Source organism: Oncorhynchus keta, chromosome 10 (genome assembly GCF_023373465.1).
Source record: "Oncorhynchus keta strain PuntledgeMale-10-30-2019 chromosome 10, Oket_V2, whole genome shotgun sequence".
In the NCBI taxonomy this organism is placed as follows: domain Eukaryota; kingdom Metazoa; phylum Chordata; class Actinopteri; order Salmoniformes; family Salmonidae; genus Oncorhynchus; species Oncorhynchus keta.
Window position 1 is genome coordinate 48,976,564 of NC_068430.1, and position 20,678 is coordinate 48,997,241.

A 20,678-nucleotide genomic window follows, 5' to 3' on the forward strand; every position below is an offset into this window, starting at 1 on the left:
TTAGTGTCTTAACGACCGTTCCACAGGTGCATGTTCATTAATTGTTAATGGTTCATTGAACAAGAATGGAATTCAGTGTTTAAACCCTTTACAATGAAGATCTGTGAAGTTATTTGGATTTTTACGAATTATCTTTGAAAGACAGGGCCCTAAAAAAGGGGCGTTTCTTGAATAGAGATACAATAGTCAAGTACCTACAGCAGAGGCAAAGCCACGGCAGGGCCAGGTTACCAGATTGAACACTGACCCACCCAATCAGGATGGCTGAAAATAAAATTGGTTTTAAATGAAAACGTATTTGATGTTTGTATTGTCTCCTGACTAAATCAGAATATCCTGCCTTGGTATGCCAGGTTTATGTTTGCTGATTCAAGTGAGTGAGTTTGGGGACCGCATTTATCTGGTCCCCAAACATAATCAGCAAAAAGGGCTAGGCCTACTTTTTAATTCTAGATATCATGGTGGATGTTTTTCACATTGCCATGATTTTAGGTAATTCAGAGTAGCCTATATCTGTTTCTCATATTTTTCGCCAGGCAGGCTGTTTTGGCAAAATTTGAGTATACCCACTTCTCAATGCACCACAACGATGCTACTGATGTCAGGGTATTTTTGCTGTTATTTTGCTGCAAAGTGTTGGCCCAGTCACTTTTACTCAGGCCCAGCCACATAGCAATTTCTACCTATGCCTCTGACCTACAGCATAGTGTTCCTGGAAGGCTGCATTTTTTTTAATGAAAGGACTACGCAGCATAGTGTTGAGTGACCTTTGACAATTTGAATAGGGAAAATAATCCTTGGTCCGGATATTCCGGAATGTCCATCTGTGGGATGCTCTACAGATTGTCAAACTATCTGTAGATAAGCAATTGTTTGTTAAGGTTACGGTTAGGTTTAGAATAAGGGTTAGGGTAAGGGTTAAAGTTAGGGGAAGGGTTCAGTTTAGGGTTAGTAGATAGTTGAAATGTGACTGATATCTACAGATGGACTACCCAAATAAAGTTTTACCGAATCCTTTGTTTGTTAGATAAAAACAGGCTTTACATGAGTATTTTTCTATAAAGCTTAGAAAACCCAGGTGGTGTCTGCAGACTCGTTTGAGTTAATAAAAGTCTGAACCCAGAGGTAAGTCTAAAGTAGAACACAAATTTGCAGCAATATTGAGGGTTAAATTCTTTCCAATCTCAGGATAAAAGGACAAATAATTGTTTGAGAGTTTTGGCATTAGGAATACGACTGTTGGCGTTATTTGTTGTTTCGTGATATCCAATTGGTAGTTACAGTCTTGTCCCATCGCTGCAACTCCCCTACAGACTAGGGAGAGGAGAAGGTCGAGAGCCATGCGTTCTCCAAAACATGACCCTGTCTATCCAGCTGACGAAGTCAGCTTACAGGCGACCGGCCCGCCACAAGGAGTTGCTAGAGCACGATGGGACAAGGAAATCCCAATCGGCCTAACCCGGACAATTGTACACCGTCTCAGGTGTCTCCCAGTCACGGCCAGCTGTGACACAGCCTGGGATCGAACCAGGGTCTGTAGTGATGCCTCAAGCACTGTGATGCAGTGCCTTAGACTGCTGTACCATTCGAGAGGCCCAAAGTTACCTAAATTTAAAGGGGGCACCTAAGTGGCACGAACTTGAAGAAGAAAAAAACAAATTTAAAATACTTTACTGGAGTTAATTATGATGCAATGCGTGAGTAATTAAAGTTATTTTCTTTAGTGGAGAAAAAAACACTCCACTCTAAAAACACTCCATTCCAAAAACACTCAATTCCGAGACGACTCAAACATCGATCAATAGATGGGGTTTGAAATCAGTTTTATAGATCTGAGAATTCATGGTCTTTGATTTGTTTTGGGTAAACTCGATATTAATTACGTTTTCAAATGTGATTTTCAATAAATATTTGATAAGTGCACCACCAGTGTGTTTCCCTTATTAAAAAGAGGGGAAGTGCAAATTAGATTTCATCATATCATTCAAACAGAGATGTGCTGTAATCAAATAAACTAAAACAGATCTCAAACAACAAAATGATTCCTTCAAGGCAGAAAGTCAGCAATGCAACTGGACATAATGATATCTGGTTGAAATGGAAGATGTCATGTAAAAGAGGAAACTGACGATATTGGAAGTTTGAATAGAACATCAAAGTTATCTTGAAAGCATTATTATCTTACAAGTTCCTGGGAGACAGTCTAGCAACCACAATGCCACAACTTCCTGTCAAAAACCACACATAATTCCCAGTGATGTTGATGAAACCGTACTAACCATTCTTACCTCATACTCTTCCTTAAAGCCGTATCCCTGGCCACACTTCATCTGGGTAATGTGTTGGAGGAGGTCGGCTACACGGATGGCCGGCTGGAACTGGCCGGCCTGGTAGGACATCTCCACTGACTCACAGCCCCCGTACGGGTACGTCTGGATGGTCAACGATGGCTGGGCCATCTCACTATGGCTGCTGTCTGTGGACCAAGGAGAAAACACTCAGTATCCACTTACTCTGTGACATCATCGTGAGAGAGTGTTGGGTTTGGAAGTGTTTAACCGCATAGGGAACTATCTTTGTGTTAGAATGATTCAGTGGAACATTCATTAGTATATACTACATGCCCAAAAGTACGTGGACACCTACTTGTTGAACATCTCATAAAAGAAAATCACGGGCATTAAGATGGAGTTGGTCCCCTCTTTGCTAATATAACAGCCTCTTCTGAGGAGGCTTTCCACTAGATGTAAAAACATTGCTGCAAGTACTTGCTACCATTCAGCCACAAGAGCATTAGTGAGGTCAGGCGATGTTGGGCGATTAGGCCTGACTCGCAGTCGGCATTCCAAGTCATCCCAAAGGTATTCGATGGAGTTGAGGTCAGGGCTCTGTGCAGGCCAGTCAAATTCTTTCACACCGATCTCAAAACAAAACAAAACACCTCGGACCTCGCTTTCTGCACGGGGGTATTGTCATACTGAAACAGGAAAAGGCCTTCACCAAACTGTTGCCACAAAGTTGGAAGCACAGAATTGTCTAGAATGACATTGTATGCTGTAGCGTTAAGATTTCCCTTCATTGGAACTAAAGGGCCTAGCCCGAACCATGAAAAAATAGTCCCAGACCATTATTCCTCCTCCACCAAATTTTACTGTTGACACTAGGTATGGGACAGGTAGCGTTCTCCTGGTATCCGCCAAACCCAGATTCATCCGTCGGACTGCCAGATGGTGAAGCATGATTCCTCACTCCAGAGAACATGTTTCCACTGCTCCAGAGTCTAATGGTGGCAAGCGTTACACCAATCCAGTCGACGCTTGGCATTGCACATGGTGATCTTAGGCTTGTGCGCGGCTGCTCGACCATGGAAACCTGACGAACAGTTCTTGTGCTGACGTTGCTCCCAGTGGCAGTTTGGAACTCGTTATTGAGTGTTGCAACCGAGGACAGACGATTTTTTACACACTACGCTTTCATCACTCGGCGGTCCCTTTCTGAGCTTGTGTGCCCTACCACTTCGCGACTGAACCATTGTTGCTCCCAAACGTTTCCATTTCACAATAACAGCACTTACGGTTGCCCGGGGCAGACATTTTATGAACTTACTAGTTGGAAAAGTGACATGCTATGACGGTGCCACGTTCAATGTCACTGAGCTCTTCAGTGAGGCCATTCTACTGCCAATGTTTGTCTAAGGCGATTGCATCAATGTTATATACCTGTCAGCAACGGGTGTGGCTGAAATAGCTGAATCCACTCATTTGAAGGTTTGTACACACTCTGTTGTATATAGAGTGTGTAACGAAATCTCTTGTTTTCATGAAATGTTGTTCTCCCAAACATTGGGATAATTCTGTAAGTGAAGACCTCTCTAGCTCTCTGGAATGTCTAGAAAAACTCATCATATTGAAAGCATGAGATCTTCAAACTCTTACAGTTGACTCTCCACAAACCCTGTTGCTAGACAACGGCCTTCCTCTATCTCGCTGCTACTCAATCATTAATGATGATACCTCAAAGTTAAATGGGTAATCCAAGAGACACTTTGCTTCACTATTCGATTGAATTGAAAGACATTCCTACAATTGAGTCTTCCGTAGATTAGGATTGGAGAGATTGAAGTAGTTTATTGCTTCTAATGAGTCCATTAAGAGGAGGAATGCGGAGCTGAATGGCAGAGAAATTCTCAACATTACAGGCATTAAATACCTAAGTACCATTGCGAATGTGTTAGGGTAATATTACCCCATGTTTTATTAATGTGCCTATTTGCATCTTAATTATCAAAAAAATTACACACTTAAAGTGATTCTCTGCTTGAAAAAGTGCAATCCATTCAAAACATTGTGTGCTGCCACATAATGAAATGTGAGTAATCTTGCAAGACTATTACCGCTATATCACTCCTAGTAAATACAAGCCACAAGGAGTGAGCAGACGAGCAGTATTACCATGTGTTGTGGTGGAAACAATTACTTTGCAGACAGCATCTTTTAAAATGGTTTCTAAAAAAATGCACACAATTAAAGATTATGAGTGTAAATATTAGTAGTCTATGACCTTAGGAACCTCGCTAACAGTCTGTATAGGGTTGAACTGATAATTATGAAAATGGAAACAAGGTTATCACTTATACCTAACACAAAATTATGCAACCGGAGCACAGTTTCATCTCTCTAATGTTATTTCCTGGTAATGTTCTATCAGGCCATGTTTACATTTCTGCTCAATACTCACACATCTCCATTTCCCATTGCTCCGTTTCTCCATAATTATTACTGATGGGAGATGGAGATAAACACGACACAAATCTACTCAGCCATGTAAAGGGGTAATTTTGGTTTATCGTTGGCATCCGTGTACATTGAGGTGGGTGAGGTGGGAGGCCTAGCCGTCAGAGAGGGAGCAGGTACTGACTGTACACTGGAGACGGTAGAGGTCCACTTAATCCTACCCAAAGTGCCCCCTCTACAGCCCTATCAGTGCAGACCTAATTCATTATTCATGTGTTTTTGACTCTGCAGCAAGATAATATCTCAAAGTGGCAGCCCAGGGGGTATATTATGTTCTAAATATTATCAAGAAACAGACTCAATCCTATTGAATGCCACCGAAATACCGAGCTGTTAATGCTTGGGGCTGTGTTGAAAGGTCAAATATGCATTTAGCCAGCCATGAAATGTATTAGTACCGTGTCCCCGCTTGGTTGTAACTTATGTTAAGATATCTTCATGCTAATCATTTGATTGACTTTTGAAGAAACTTTTTGTTGCTTGAAAACGTATGCTTTTCATAACTTCATTATTATGGCTCACAGACGCATGAGCACCAGTCCTGGCCTCGTGTGATCACATGCCGTGGCTAAGTGAGTTATCAAATGAAACACGGGACACACACAGACGTCGGCATGTTTGAACTAGAATGGCGCTGGAGGAATAGCGTTCGTTTTATGGGCTCCTGACCAATTGTGCTGTATTTTTTGCTATCACTAACGTTGATTTGGACGAGGACTTCTACTTAAATGAGTCAGAGGCTAAAGACATGTATTATCCCGGACCAGGCCCAAATCCCGACACTTGAAGAATGAAGAGACGGCACTAGAGTCCGGCGTGCGGGAACCCGATGATTAATTGCGTCCATTGGCGAGTGTGCAATCACTGGAGAATAAACTGGATGAGCGTCGTTCGAGACCAAGAGAGTTTTCATCTATATTTTTTGTAGTTGTGCATTTACCATCACAAACTGATGCTGGCACTAAGACCGCATTCAACAAGCTGTATAGGGACAAGCAAACAAGAAAATGTTCACCTAGAGTCGACGCTCCAAGTGGCCAGTGACTTTAATGCAGGAAAACTGAAATCCATTTAACCTCATTTCTACCAGCATATCAACTCTAGATCACCTTTACTCCACACACAGACAAAGCTCTCCCTCACCCTCCATTTGGCAGGTCTGACCATAACTCTATCCTCATGATTCCTGCTTACAAGCAAAAACACACAGGAAGTACCAGTGGATGGTAAGCTACAGGGCTGTTTCACTAGCACAGACTCAAATATGTTCCGGGATTCATCCAATGGCATTACCACATCAGTTATCGGCTTTATTAATAAGAGTATCAATGATGTCGTCTGAACAGTGACCATACATACAGATCCTACTACATCGGCTCTGATGCTCGTCGGATGTGTCAGGGCTTGCAAACTAGCACAGATTTAAAAGAGAAACCCAGACACAAGCTGTCCAGTGACACGAGCCTGCCAGAAGACTTCAATACCTTCTATGCTTGTTTCAAGGCTAGCAACACTGAACCATGCATGAGAACACCAGCTATTATCGATAATTCTGTGATCACTCTCTCCATAGCCAATGTGAGTAAGACATTTAAACAGGTTAACATTCACAAGGCCGCAGGGCAAGACAAATTACCAGGACGTGTACACAGAGCATGCACTGACCAGCTGGAAAGTGTTTTCACTGACATTTTCAACCTCTCTCTGACCCAGTCTATAATACCTACATGTTTCAAACAGACCACCATAGTCACTGTGCCCAAAAACGTCAAGGTAACCCGTCTAAATGATTATCGCCCCGTACCACTCACATCTGTAGCCATGAAATGCTTTGACTTCCTGACAGGCCGGCCCCAGGTGGTGAGGGTAGGCATCAACAAATCTGTCACACTGACCCTCAACACAGAGGCCCCTCAGGGTTGCATGCTTAGTCCATGCAGTGTGGTGCCAGGACAACAACCTCAACATCAGCAGGTCAAAGGAGCTGATCATGGACAATAGGAAACGTATGTGCTGAGCACTCCCCCATCAACGTTCCTCAGTGTCCACATCACAAAGTTATTATCAAAATAAAATCAAAATCAAATTTATTTATATAGCCCTTCGTACATCAGCTGATATCTCAAAGTGCTGTACAGAAACCCAGCCTAAAACCCCAAACCGCAGGCAATGCAGGTGTAGAAGCACGGTGGCTAGGAAAAACTCCCTAGAAAGGCCAAAACCTAGGAAGAAAGAAAAAGAAAGAAAGAGAGAATTAGAGAGAGCATATGTGGGGTGGCCAGTCCTCTTCTGGCTGTGCCGGGTGGCGATTATAACAGAACATGGCCAAGATGTTCAAATGTTCATAAATGACCAGCATGGTGGAATAATAATAAGGCAGAACAGTTGAAACTGGAGCAGCAGCATGGCCAGGTGGACTGGGGACAGCAAGGAGTCATCATGTCAGGTAGTCCTGGGGCATGGTCCTAGGGGAACATGGTCCTTGTTCACACACACCAACACAGTCGTGAAGAGGGCATGACAATGACTCCTCTCAGGAGCCTGAAAAGATTCGGAATGGGCCCTCAGATCCTTAAAAGGTTACACATCTGCATCATTGAGAGCATCTTTACTGGCTGCATCACTTCTTGGTATGGCAACTGCTCGACATCTGACAGCAAGGTGCAACAGAGGGTAGTGTGTACGGCCCAGTACATCACTCGGGCTGAGCTCCCTGCCATCCAGGACCTTTATACCAGGCAGGGTCAGAGAAAGGCCTTAAAACTTGTCAAAGACTTCAGCCACCCAAGTCATAGACTGTTCTCTCTGCTACTGCATGACAAGCGGTACCAATGCACCAAGACTGGAACCAACAGGACCCTGAACAGCTTCTACCCCCAAGTCCTAAGACTGTTAAATAGTTAACTAACAGCAACACAGACTATGTGCATTGACCCTTTCTGCGCTAACTCTTTTGACTCATCACATGCTCTGTTACTTTGTTTGTCTATCCTGTTGCCTAGTCACTTCCTCCCTACCTAAATGTGTAGTAAGTATTTACTAAATTACCTCGTACCCCTCCTGCACATCGACTCGGTGCTGGTACCCAGCGTACAGTATATAGCCAAGTTATCGTTTCTCATTGTGTATTTATTAGCTTATTTTATTTTTTTATTATTTCAACAACAACAAAATCTCTGTATTGTTGGGAAGGGCCCAAGCATGTGACAATTACAATTTAATTGTATGTCAAAAGAGTCCAGTGAAAATCAATCCCCTTTCAGGAAACGTCTGCTCGTTCTTTACTTCCTTCTGAAGGCCAAACATGGCAGACAAAATATAAAGAAAATAAAGAGGTTTCCCAGAGAGCAGGGTTCTGTGGTGAATATTGCTCTGTTGTGAAGGGAGGGAGGACAGCTTGGCTCAGGTTACAAGGGTGCATGGTTCGTAAAACGCTATACTGAGAAATATTATTATGTCCTAGCAAAAGAAGAAATCACTACCAATAATTTTTAACAGTGTTGGAAGATACAGTCTGGGAGAGTCCCTGAATATCAAGACAGCTTTAATCTCTATTTAGGTGTACAAAGCGATATTGACTCAGACCTTCGCAGCGTCTACCAACTGTGTCACAATATGGTAGAACATTGAGCACAACATGATGCTCAGAGATAATGTGGAGACATACAGGGGGAAAAAATACTTCAAAATGAACATCCTATTTTGCAGAAGTTCTTCTAATAAAGGACATTGCCTTTAAAGTAATTTCGCCATTTTATTGTGCAGTACTTCCACGAGGTGCAGACTAATGATTAGTGCTGAAATCGCATTAAGCTCAATTATCGGCAGTGCAACATTATCACTAAACAACCATTTTTGACCATTAGCAATAATTACCATCCATACAAAAATACATTGGACAGCTCTTTGAGCGGGGACAATATAATGCCTTTTGAAATTACCTAAAATGTCCCTCCATTCTAAAGACTAAATATAGCTGGAGAAGATTTGAGATAATGTGCAGTGATTTTCCAAGTGTAGAAATCAGTCATTCTCTAAAACCCTTAGGAACATTTAAGCGTTGTAGGAACCAAATATACCTAGCCCCTTCTTTTAAACTGAACCAGGATCCATCCTGTTTTATGTGTTCAAACATGGCATTATAAATTAAGCCAATGCAAATTAAAAACTTTAGCTTCTTCTGCTTTTGGCAGATATACAGTATCTGCTGCATTTAGAGATGTGAATGGCATAAATTATGCAAGAGGCTAGATGCATTCTAAACTAAGTCATGTCTGCTGGTAGCGTATAGGCATCTACTCTACTAATGGACATCTTATCAATACCATTTTGCATACGCTGATAAAAAAAAAATAAGTATGGATTTCATTCAACACTACCAAATGTAGCAGTATTCGCAAGCTAAGACTCTGCTCCTGGTGATGAATAAACAAGAGAACTGTGCCAGTCCCAGAGCACCCCTCAAAGTTCTCCACCACCTGTGAAACTGAAGCCCTCCCTTCAGCAGGACCAATAATCCTGCTCACCATGTCCTCTGATCCAGTCAGTCCATCCAGCTTGTCTGACAGCCCACAGCCAGAAGACAGACTCTATCCTGCCTCTAGCTGTCTTCTTCGGTTTCTGGTGAAGCATTGATACCTCTGGTGCTGATAGCAAGTAACATTAAAGCAACAAGCCCAAATGCAGAGCGACTGAAATGCCTATGACTAAGTAAGAGATAGAGAGGCAGGGGGGGGAGGAAAAATGGAAATGTACATCATCATCGGTCATATCTAATAGACTGCCTGCAGTGTCAGCTACATTACACAGGACTTCATAAACTGGCCTATGATCAATATCCAGTGAATTGACTAAGGGCCGCACTACTACTAGCTAAGCATGTACATGAAACAGCTGTGATCTCATTCTTTCTCTCAGACAGTGAATGAAATTGCATCACTGATTGGAATGTAACGCTCAAAAAAGGATGCCTATTTGCATCGCAAAAGAAACACCTAAGCCATCAAAACCCAGACTAATATAGAAAAACAGCTAAGCCTAGCTTTACACGAGAGCATTGATTTTCTAAAGCTCCTTCCTCCACACTAAGACATCTTGCTTCTCCCTCTCCATCTCTATTTATTCCCCTTTTTTCGCCTGGCGGTAGCCGGTCAGGCTAGAATGAATAGGCAAAGCTAAATTATTGACTGTGAAACTTGATGATTATGGCATGTACTATGGGTAATTTACAGATGTACTGCTGAAATCAATAAATGCTGCAGATGCTTTGGACTTGCTTGCTTGCCTGCCTTCCCTTGCCTCCTGTAATGTTTGACAAGACTCTTTTCCCCCTGCCTGGGCTCTGTTTGCTTAGAGCTGGCTTTCTCTCCCCTGGCCAGTAAAGAAGGGGGTTTGTCGGCCATCACTGTGATTTGCTCAGTCAACAACAGTGCTTGAGAAAGGTATACTTGGACTTCAACCAGCTTTGGAGGAGAGGATATATGGCGGGGTCAGACCTTCCCTGTCATTTACATAAGTGGTAAGTTTAATATAAACACTTGAATAGACTAAAATCACAGTTCAGGTAGTTCCACTTGGTGGCTATGAATTGGGTGAACAAGGACCCTCTAGGAGTTTTAGGGGATACCATTTAGAATATATGAGATTGTGAGAATGAGGGGCTCAGACGGCTACTTTTAAAGCAGGAGTAACAATGCTGAATGTGTAAAAAACAAGGTTGTGAGAATGTGGGCTCAGAGTAAAACATCTTCAGTTCCACTGCATCCCTTTGGAAATCCATAGGTCAGAGGAAAGTCTATTTTACAGACAGCCTCAAGATCAAAGAGTGTGTTTACTGTACCTTTCTGTGACCCCCATGGGGCAGACAAAACAAAACATGTGCCCCATTAAACAAAAAAAGGACTTCGACCACACAAAATACCTACCATGAAGCCAGTTGCTGACCAATGGCAGGTGGGAAATCTGTGAACCACCTACTAGAAATGGAGTACATAAACCAATGAAATGGAGCCATTTGATTTGAGGCGGATGAGGAGAAACAGTTGAGAGTGGAGCTAACTCTACCAAAACACTTGACATATTTTAGTTCGCAGCAAATCTACTTGTCAAAGAGGTGGTCAATCTGCTTCGAGAAGATTTGGCATTTCAATCTGGCTGTGCCAAATCTAAGCATTAATATTCAACCGGTTGCAACACACTATATGTGATTCTCATTACACTCCAGTGCATGTACTGTAATTATAGGCAGTGCCATCCATGACACAGCAGACCTCCATTAGACCTTTCACAGCCTGCCCTGGGTCAGCAGCATGGCCATGGCCTGACACTGGGAGAGTGCTGTCTGTGTTGAATAAGTAGTGATAGTACGTTACTGTAACTTTGTAGAATCCTGCTGACGTGCTGTTTGGTTTGATTTATTAGCTCAGTGAATGGTCTTCAATTTGACATAGGTGAACACCATGTTTGGATTTAATTTGTGTATGTTAAATCCATTACCAGATATCTAAACAACAAGATAATGGAAGGAGAAGCAAGAATAGATGGAGAGGAGATACTTACCAATGGATGCTGTTGCAGGGACTGGCTCCTTCGACACTACAGAGGTGAATGACACAGGGAAAGAAGACAGTGAATATGGAGCACGTTGAAGTTTATTGTCATGAATCTCACCCTGTGAGGCAGAATTGGGTGATTTCCACTAGATGGGCCACCTGCAAAGTCAAAATTTGCTATGTCGTAAAAATTAATTAAAAGAAATAGCCTTAAGTTAAGGTTAGGGTTAGCAGTGTGGTTAAGGTTAGGTTTAAAAATCAGATTTTATTGACTTCGTGGCTGTGCCAGTTAGTGACCACTCTGAAGAGCTGCCTCCAGGCCAAGATTCATGACAACTGCCAACCTGCGAAAATGAATTCTCCAAGCGTCAAACAATTCCCACCAAATAAAATGTCTCCGGTCTTCAGATTGATTTCTCAACATGTTCTACTTTGAAGAGACCTGAAAGAGCAATATGGCATTGCCTTATGTAGATTCACTACAAAGCAGACTTCTTCAGAGTTGTATGGCTGTACCTGAGTAGTAGGAATTCAAGAGGGATTTGCTTTGCAGCGTTTTGCCTTGCAGAGAGAAGGAGCAGGGAGAGGGGGATGCTGAGGGGAGAAATACAAGGGGGAGATGTTAAAGACTTTGAAGACAACAGCACAGCAAACGGGATGCAATATCCAGACACCATCTATACACAAAAACAAGATGGGTCTGTATAAAACTAAAATAAGGCGGGTCTACAGAACATTAGCCCACTATCACCACTACAGTAAGACAGAGAAAATGTACCACAGGTGAACAGACCTGGATGGGTGAACGTTATACCACCAAACGGTAAAATACACGAATTCTCCCTTTCAACAACTCACACTTACCAGCCCTATCCTACATGAAACGTTGAACAATGCCCATGGGATTTTGACACATGGAGTTTCTACAGTAATCAACATGTGATATTACATACGGCTATGGAGACCATTTTCCCACAGGCTAGCTCGATCTAACTCTGAGCATGTGCTCAGCTGAACCACAAGGTATTGCAGATACGGCTACGTAGTACTTTACATTTTAATGCACAACTGAGTATCTCCTCTGCTCAAATATAAAACCTAACCCTTATTCATACTGTATGCTAATATAACCAACTTTATTCTACTACCTGCGTGTGAAAAGTGCTTTCGCAGCAATGTTTCACAAGAATGCAATAACAGAAAAGGTTATTTCATCGTGTCCGTGTAAATATTAGATCTCCATGCTTGGCATGGAGTTGGCATTTCTCATTAGGCATAACCTGTGCCCAACACCCCCGGAACTGTCCTATTCTGATGGCCACATTAATAAAGAAATCATTATAGGGAGGAATAATGAACAAGGTGTTGTACAGGAAGAATACTGATATGAGAGGGAGAACATTCTGTGTTGGAGGCTTTGCATACATAGATGTACGTGATGGAGCAGGGATTTTCTTTTGTCACGTCTCCAGAGACTGTTTGTTATTGATTTTACTAAACTAGATGGAAAATTATGGAATTTACCAAAAATTATAGCAGAAAACAAAATATGAATTTGGGAGCATGATGACCAAAATATTACAATACAGGTAATGATGGACTTGTAGTGAAGGTGATACTCGCGACTAGCAACTTGCAGTCGCTGAAGCCCAGCGTGATGACTCATTCACTATTTATAGAATTGTTTGGAAGGCTGATCATTTTAGGGCTATCACAGGGGTCAAACACCTTATTTGTGGTTTTCTCTGGGGGTGGGCGGGGGGGGGGCGGGTAGTTACCACAGAACCCTGGGAGCACAGACAACATTAGTGGTGTGAAGACTGATAAACTTTTATTGAGGAAATTAATGTTGCTGTGTGAATTAAATTGTTATGTTTCAAATGTTTCAAGAGTTCATAAAGAACTATGAATTTTGATGTGTTTTATTGTATTGTAAGTGGTATGCATTTATTGTTACAGGGAAACTTATTTTGTTCATTGGACGGTGGATAGATCATTGAGGGCACGACACAGCTCCTATCATTTAAATTGAGTTGATTAGATTAAAATACTTTCCTGCCTATTGTTATTTTTACTAGCAAAGTGCAATGAAAGGTTCATTCGGTTTGCGTGTGAGTGTCTGCTTGAATTTGGTTAAAAGGACAGTGAATTTGTGGGCCTCCCGACTGTCACAGCAGTCTAAGGCCCTGCATTGCAGTGCTTGAGGTGTCACTACAGACCCGGGTTTGATCCCAGGCTGTATGACAACCGGCCGAGACTGGGAGTCCCATAGGGCGGTGCACAATTGGCCCAGTGTCGTCCAGGTTAGGGGAGGGTGTGGCGCTCAGCGACTCCTTGTAGCGGGCTGGACGCCTTTAGGCTGACTTCAATCGTTGGTTGAACGGTGTTTCCTTCGACACATTGGTGCAACTGGCTTCTGGGTTAAGCAGGCAGGTGTTAAGAAGCGCATGTTTCAGAGGATGCATTACTCGACTTTCGCCTTTCCCCGAGCCCATTGGGGAGTTGCAGCGATGAGATAAGATTGTAATTGGATATCACGAAATTGGGAAAAGGAGGTAAAATACCAAAAAATATAAAAATTCTATACTGAAGACGGATGTAACCACGTTAAGTATTAAGCCTATTGTTGATAGTCATTTACTCAGAGTTAATCTGTAATGTATCATGTATTTCATGTATACAGTAATTGAGTGTTAATTCTTTCATGACTCATAAATTATAATATATATTATATATTATTATACAGAGTAATTATTTGATTGACTACACGTTAATAATTGAGTAGGTCTATTGGCAGTTGTTATATACTACACATGCTTGGGTACTACCTTGACAACTCTGATCTGCTTGCCTCAAATTAATGCTAGAACATCGGTCGCCAAGATTAGCTGGTTGTATTTAGTTTTATAATAATTGCATAACAGTGCAAGTTAGACACATGTTCAATATAGTCATACTGAGAGGTGACGTACAGGACTGTTGTATTTATTCACATAATATTGGGAGTCAGATTGATAAATGTAGATTATTATTATTTTTAACATAATTTCTACATAATGGTTGGATAATTTCCACACCAAAATACAGACTTGTTTTCTCACAGAATCGACACCTAGATAACGTGCATGGCACATTCTCCTTTTCTTCTAAAGTTTGAATCGCTATTAGGGAATTTTCTTAGTTGGGTTAGATGCAGAGCTGAAGTATGGACAGTGTAGTGAAGGCAATTACTGTATATATTAGTTGAGACTTTTGTTCTCCAGCTGACCCGAACTTTCAAAAAAGTGTGACATTTTCCCCAGAAAAAGCTTCTGAGAGGGCCTTCCTAATTACTGCTGCCACACACAGCAGGCTGGACCCCACTTACAGCTCAGAAGAAATGGCCAAAATGCCACTCGCCTTTCCTCTGAAGTGTCTTATTGAAAAGTATATTCAGTGGAGATGCTACAGTAACTTGATTTGGAATAAGATGGAATAATTTTGGAAAAGAGCAATTGGTATCCACTCATGGTATTTACAGCTTTTACTAGATGGGTGCCTAAGAACCTTGTATACAGTGCTATAATATGTTGGTGGATTCATATTACACTGAATTGAAGTGTTTGCAATCCCGCCCCTAATGTTGTATTTTCAGATATTGTTATTTGTAAGCGCACTATGATTATTGGCTGAAATATTGCTCCATATGTGGCACTGTAAATGAATATGGTCGACCAGTATTGTGCAATGGCAGTGAGAATGACAGGAGGCTACCAACAGCTGCCTAGCTAATCATCATGTGGGGACCAAATAAGCACAAAGGAGACTTTAAAGGAGAAGTTTACCCAAAATCCAGAAACTCTCAAGTTACATACATTGAAACTAGTTCAGTGGAGTTTACCCTTTACCCCTCGCTCTCCCTGTAGTGGTGCACTGAAACAGCTGCAAAAAACGGGTCACGTGACTCCTGCCATTAATGGTTTCAGGCCTCACTTGTTTGATAAAATCCATTTTTATATTCAAATGTAGGAACTGGGTTCTACAGTTTGAACCCCGCCATCTAGATCTGTGAAGTTGTATCTTTTCTGTAGGAAAGCTAATTATCCATCATGTATGACCTTCCTGGGACTTTGTAAACTTAAATGTTTTATTACCATATCATGTTTGTATGTTCTCTATAGTTATGTACCCGAAAATGTATAAATTGATAAATTCGGCACATTTGGGAAGAATTGATTCAAAATGTTGTGCAGTAATGTAATGCTTCACTGGATCAGTCTAAAACGTTGCACACAAATGTTGCTGCCATCTGGTGGCGCCTAAACTCCTATGTCATTTTATGGCCTGTCTCTTGCATTTCAAAACATTTTTTGAAAACACAATTTTTTTGTATTATCTTCTACCATATTTAATGTGTTATAATTCTCCTACATACATTTCACATTTCCACAAACTGCAAAGTATTTTCTTTCAAAGGGTATCAAGAATATGCATATCATTACTTCAGGTCCTGAGCTACAGGCAGTTAGATTTGGGTGTCATTTTAGGTGAAAATGGAAAAATGCGTCCGATCCTTAACTCAAGAAATGCTTACTTTTCAACATAAAACATTTCCGATTATTTTAGCTCATTATTTTATGTAACCGACAGCCACAGCAGCAGTGCTCTCGGAGAAATCCCTGCTACGTAGAAACGGCAGTTTATGCCCTTATTCATTGTTTTTTATTTATTCCAAACTTGAATCTGTAATAAAGCTGCACGCTTTCAATAAAAAACAAATTTCTGATTCATGAATTCACTGGCAACGGATCAGAGCGATGCCTGGATCCAGCAATGCCAGTCACGTGACCTGTTTTTGTAGCTGTTTCAGAACAGCACTACAGTGCGAGGGGGAGAGGAGAAAAACTCCACTGAATTACTTTCAATGTATGGAATCACTTGGAAGTTTCTGGATTTTTGGTAAACTTCTCCTTTAAAGGAAATAACTATGAAAGAAAACAGAACAGCACACAAATTGTGAGATTAAGTGAGAATTAAACTCCAGGCAAAGGAAAATTAAATTAGAGAAATAGGAGTGGAACAGGGGGTATCAAGACATTAAGTCGAACACAGGGAAGTGAGAGGAGAGAAAAACAAGCTAGGACTGCCAGGAATTGGTACAGACTGGTAGGAAGGGTTGCAAAATTCCCAGAACTGGGATTTCTGAAAAACTTCTGGGGAACTTTGGGAATGTTTCGGGAATTTTGCAATCTTGGTAATATGTCATATTTGACTCACTGAAACCGTTGATGTCCTGGCTGCTGGTGGAGAAGGGGTCGTCCTTGTGCAGAGTGCTGACTTTAGTGGTACTCTTATCAGCCGTGCTCACCAGTCCCATCTCCCTCTGGGTGCTGCTGCTGCTGGCTGTCTCCTTCTGTTTTTTGGCCAGTTTCCTTCAGCCGCCACCCAAAACAAACAGTGTCACTCAGAGACAATGGTGCAGTTGTACACACATCACACATCATACAACAGACTTGTACTACACCATAAAAGGTAAAGGAGTAAAAAGTGAAGAGTGGCCATGTTACACATTGTTCAGTATCTAGTATTTTGTAACTTAATCATTTGGGCGAATTTGGTGCCTTTCAGGCAAAAGAGAATGCTTTCTGTTCAATAATCTGCAGTGATTTATTCCATGTGGTGAAATATCTATTTCTGGACTGTGATTGGGGAATAAAAACCTCGTAGTCATAGTGACTGATGGTAGATTTATTTTTTGGATGTCTCATTGATATTATAAAGAAACGTGTGGATTTCAAAGTCAGAAGTTTGCCATGTGGAACAAAGCAAATCAGGAACTTAATTTGACAGTTCTGAATGCGTAGAAAGCAACAGTAGCTTACCATTTTACTTGAGCTTGAACGGTATTCTAACAAATACTTCACTGTAAGTCAGTCCATTTCAAAGAACAGTTTGAGACTATAGAATGTAACCTCTATAACGACCTCACTCTAGAATTTCTGACTGACTAATAACTGCAGTAGGCTTCAGAAGTTGAACACTTAGTCAAAGCTTCCGTTATTGTAAAGGTGTAGGTCTGTGTAAGGCCTGTTGATGACTATACTGTAGCGTTGCGCGAAAAAATATTCATTGAAAATCAGTTGGAAGGACAAAATTTGATGCTTTAGCTCTTGTAGGTAAACGTATTCAACAGAATTAGTTAAGGAAATGCTGTAATTTATGAGCTGTCTTTAAAAAGAGGGCAGGCCTTGTGGAATATGGAGGTGTGGTAGTCAGTACACGGTCTCCATTTGCAAACAAATGTAGTCCTTTGATTCTGGGGTTGAGAACAGAGGCAGCTGGGGTTGAGGATAGAGGCAAATGCTGCATCGGCGAAACCTCAGTCAAGAAGCAATAACAGAAGGGTCAGATCTGTAGGCACCTCCACTTTTTTCCAATTACGTTTCCAGGTCTTAAAATTGTGGCAATAAGGAGCTGTTTCTGATATTGCTGTCTGTTTGTGTGTGCGAGCGAGCGAGCGTGTTTGTGTGTCTGTGTTTGTATGTGTGTGAAGAAAGTGGGTGTGTGAGTTAGTGGTGGACATGTGATGTGTTTTTACTTTGCTGTCACGGAAAGAGCCCTCTGATTTTTTTTTTCTGTAATCATTTTGCCATCATTATTTCAGGCAGACCTTTCCTCCAATTTACAATGTACTTGTACAGCTGTGCTTCCAATTTCAAGCATTGATTGGTGGCTATAGTGCTATTCTTACTTTGAAAGTGGGCATAGGAGGAATGGTAGTGGTGTGGAAGAAAAAAAGAAGAGTCGCAGAGATGAGGACATGGGGCTCTAGTATTAACGAAAAGGAGTGAATGATGGAGGCAGAAAGAAGAAATGTACTCTAACAGGCTGACAGATAGGCGGAGATATTGGGAGTGAACTAGAAAGAGAAAAGAAGGTGTGATGTAGTGAGGGAGAGAAAAAGAGAGAAAGCCACATATCATCTTTAACACAGTATGCCCTGTTCTTGTAACGTTCGTCGTTAAGGGTAGACCAAGGCGCAGCGTGATTTGGGTTCATCATATTTTATTAAAATGTGAACCATCAAAAAAAAAACAATACAACGAACGAAAAGTTTCGTCGTGCAAAATACATGCAAACAAACAAAGACAAAATCCCACAACAGAAGGTGGGAAAAAGGGCTGCCCAAGTATGATCCCCAATCAGAGACAATGATAGACAGCTGCCTCTAATTAGGAACCATACTAGGCCAACAAATAAAAAGAAAACATAGATATACAAAAACTAGAGTACCCACCCTAATCACACCCTGACCTAACCAAAATATAGAGAATAAACAGGGAACTCTAAGGTCAGGGTGTGACAGTACCCCCAAAGGTGCAGACTTCAGCCGCAAACCTGAACCTATAGGGGATGGTCCGGGTGGGCATCTACTCTTAATGGCAGCTCCGGTTCGTGACGTAGCCCCCGCTCCTTATGCTGATCCCTCCACTTCTGTGGATCCAGACCGTGGGGAACGGGGACTGGGGACCGTCGCCAGAGGCTCCGGGACTGGGGACCGACGCCGGAGGCTCCGGGACTGGGGACCGTCGCCAGGGGCTCCGGGACTGGGGACCGTCGCCGGGGGCTCCGGGACTGGGGACCGTCGCCGGGGGCTCCGGGACTGGGGACCGTCGCCAGGGGCTCCGGGACTGGGGACCGTGGCCAGGGGCTCCGGGACTGGGGACCGTCGCCGGAGGCTCCGGGACTGGGGACCGTCGCAGCAGGCTCCTTGCCATGGATCGTCACTGCAGGCTCCGGGCCATGGATTATCACTGGCTTTATGCCAGGGATCATCACTGGAGGCTTTGGACCATGAATCATCACTGGAGGCTTCGTACGTGGAGCTGGAACAGGTCTCACCGGACTGAGGAGACATACTGGAAGCCTGGTGCGGGGAGCTGCCACAACACGTCCTGGCTGGATACCCACTTTAGCTCGGTGAGTGTGGAGAGCTGGCACGGGACGCACTGGGCTGGCAAACTGGGGATACCGTGCGTAGAGCTGGCGCAAGATATCCTGGACCGAAGAGACGCACCGGAGGTCAGGAGCGCTGAGCCGGCACAATCCTTCCTGGCTGAATGCTCACTCTAGCACGGCAACTGCGGGGAGCTTGCACAGAGCTCACCGGGCTGTGGATGCGCACTGAAGGCATGGTGCGCAGAACCGGATAACACGGTGCTTGACTGGTCACTCGCTCCCCACGGTAAGCACGGGGAGTTGGCTCAGGTCTGAACCTTGACTCTGCCAATCTCCCCGTGTGCCCCCCAATTTCTTTGGGGGGGCTGCCTTGTACTTGCATTGTTAATTTAACTCCTCGTATCGTCGCCGTTTTGCTTTCGCTGGCTCCATCTGCTCCTTCGGACGGCGATACTCCCCGGCACTTGTCCAGGGTCCTGCTCCCTCCAGGATTTCCTCCCTGGTCCAGTCCTCCTGACCATGCTGCTTTGTCCGTTGCAAAGAAAAATGAAAACATAGATATACAAAAACTAGAGTACCCACCCTAATCACACCCTGACATAACCAAAATATAGAGAATAAACAGGGATCTCTAAGGTCAGGGTGTGACAGTTCTCTAGTGAGCAGCACACTATTTCATCCTCTTTGCTATGGGTCTGACTTCTCTCCCTCTCTACACTGTCTGTATGGCCTTCAGTTGTCTCTAAACATGATTGCTCCACCACATTTTATTAGGTGAGCATCCAATCTTTAAATATTTAACTAGCTCAATAAAATGTATGTAGTGGAGTTATTATTTACCTTAATTTATACAGGTATGTCAATTCAGAACTAATTATTATTTATGTACAATGGCAACCTGTCATGTGTGCGGGCCCTACTTCCTCTGTAAGTTGTCTTCGGCCCAGTACTTCTTAAAACAAGTGATGTGCATTTAACTACACAAACTCCCATTCCCAAATCTAGGCTTCCATCATATAAAGAACCTTCGATAATGTAATGATGTATAGCTTAAGAGGCCAGGAGGCCTCCCTATCATGTGTGTCTGTCTTTTATCATAACAAATCAGTGCTCAGATTCTTCTCACTTCCCTTCCTGCCATCGAAAGGTCAGCGATATCTCCTAATTACAAGAGTTCTCTCAATTGTTCAGCCTATTGGATATTCCTATAATAGACTAATTTAAATGACAAATTCCTTGCATATTGGTAAGTGGCAATGGAGTAAAGATAATCCATATTTAATTAATGTCAAACCAACACTTCATTAAAAGTAAGGTTACCCCACTGAGGATGGCCTGCATATCATATTGTGCTTTATGGTACTGGCTTTGCTATTTATAGGTTGCACCTCCATCA

At 42.5% G+C, this 20,678-nt stretch overlaps 1 protein-coding gene across 11 annotated transcripts in view; it reads right to left on the minus strand.

Annotated features, from left to right (window-relative positions):
* ptprt (protein tyrosine phosphatase receptor type T) overlaps positions 1 to 20,678 on the minus strand; it is a 394,370-nt gene that overhangs the window by 49,546 nt on the left and 324,146 nt on the right. For 7 of the 11 annotated variants that reach the window (XM_052527246.1, XM_052527244.1, XM_052527243.1 and 4 more), the window contains 4 exons: positions 16,601 to 16,755; positions 11,861 to 11,938; positions 11,352 to 11,387; positions 2,280 to 2,476 (listed from right to left, as the gene is read on the minus strand). In XM_052527246.1, coding sequence (XP_052383206.1) covers positions 2,280 to 2,476; positions 11,352 to 11,387; positions 11,861 to 11,938; positions 16,601 to 16,755 — 466 coding nt within the window. The remainder of the gene's footprint in view (positions 1 to 2,279; positions 2,477 to 11,351; positions 11,388 to 11,860; positions 11,939 to 16,600; positions 16,756 to 20,678) is intronic. The other 4 variants (XM_035778500.2, XM_035778501.2, XM_035778494.2 and 1 more) reach the window with 2 other exon arrangements.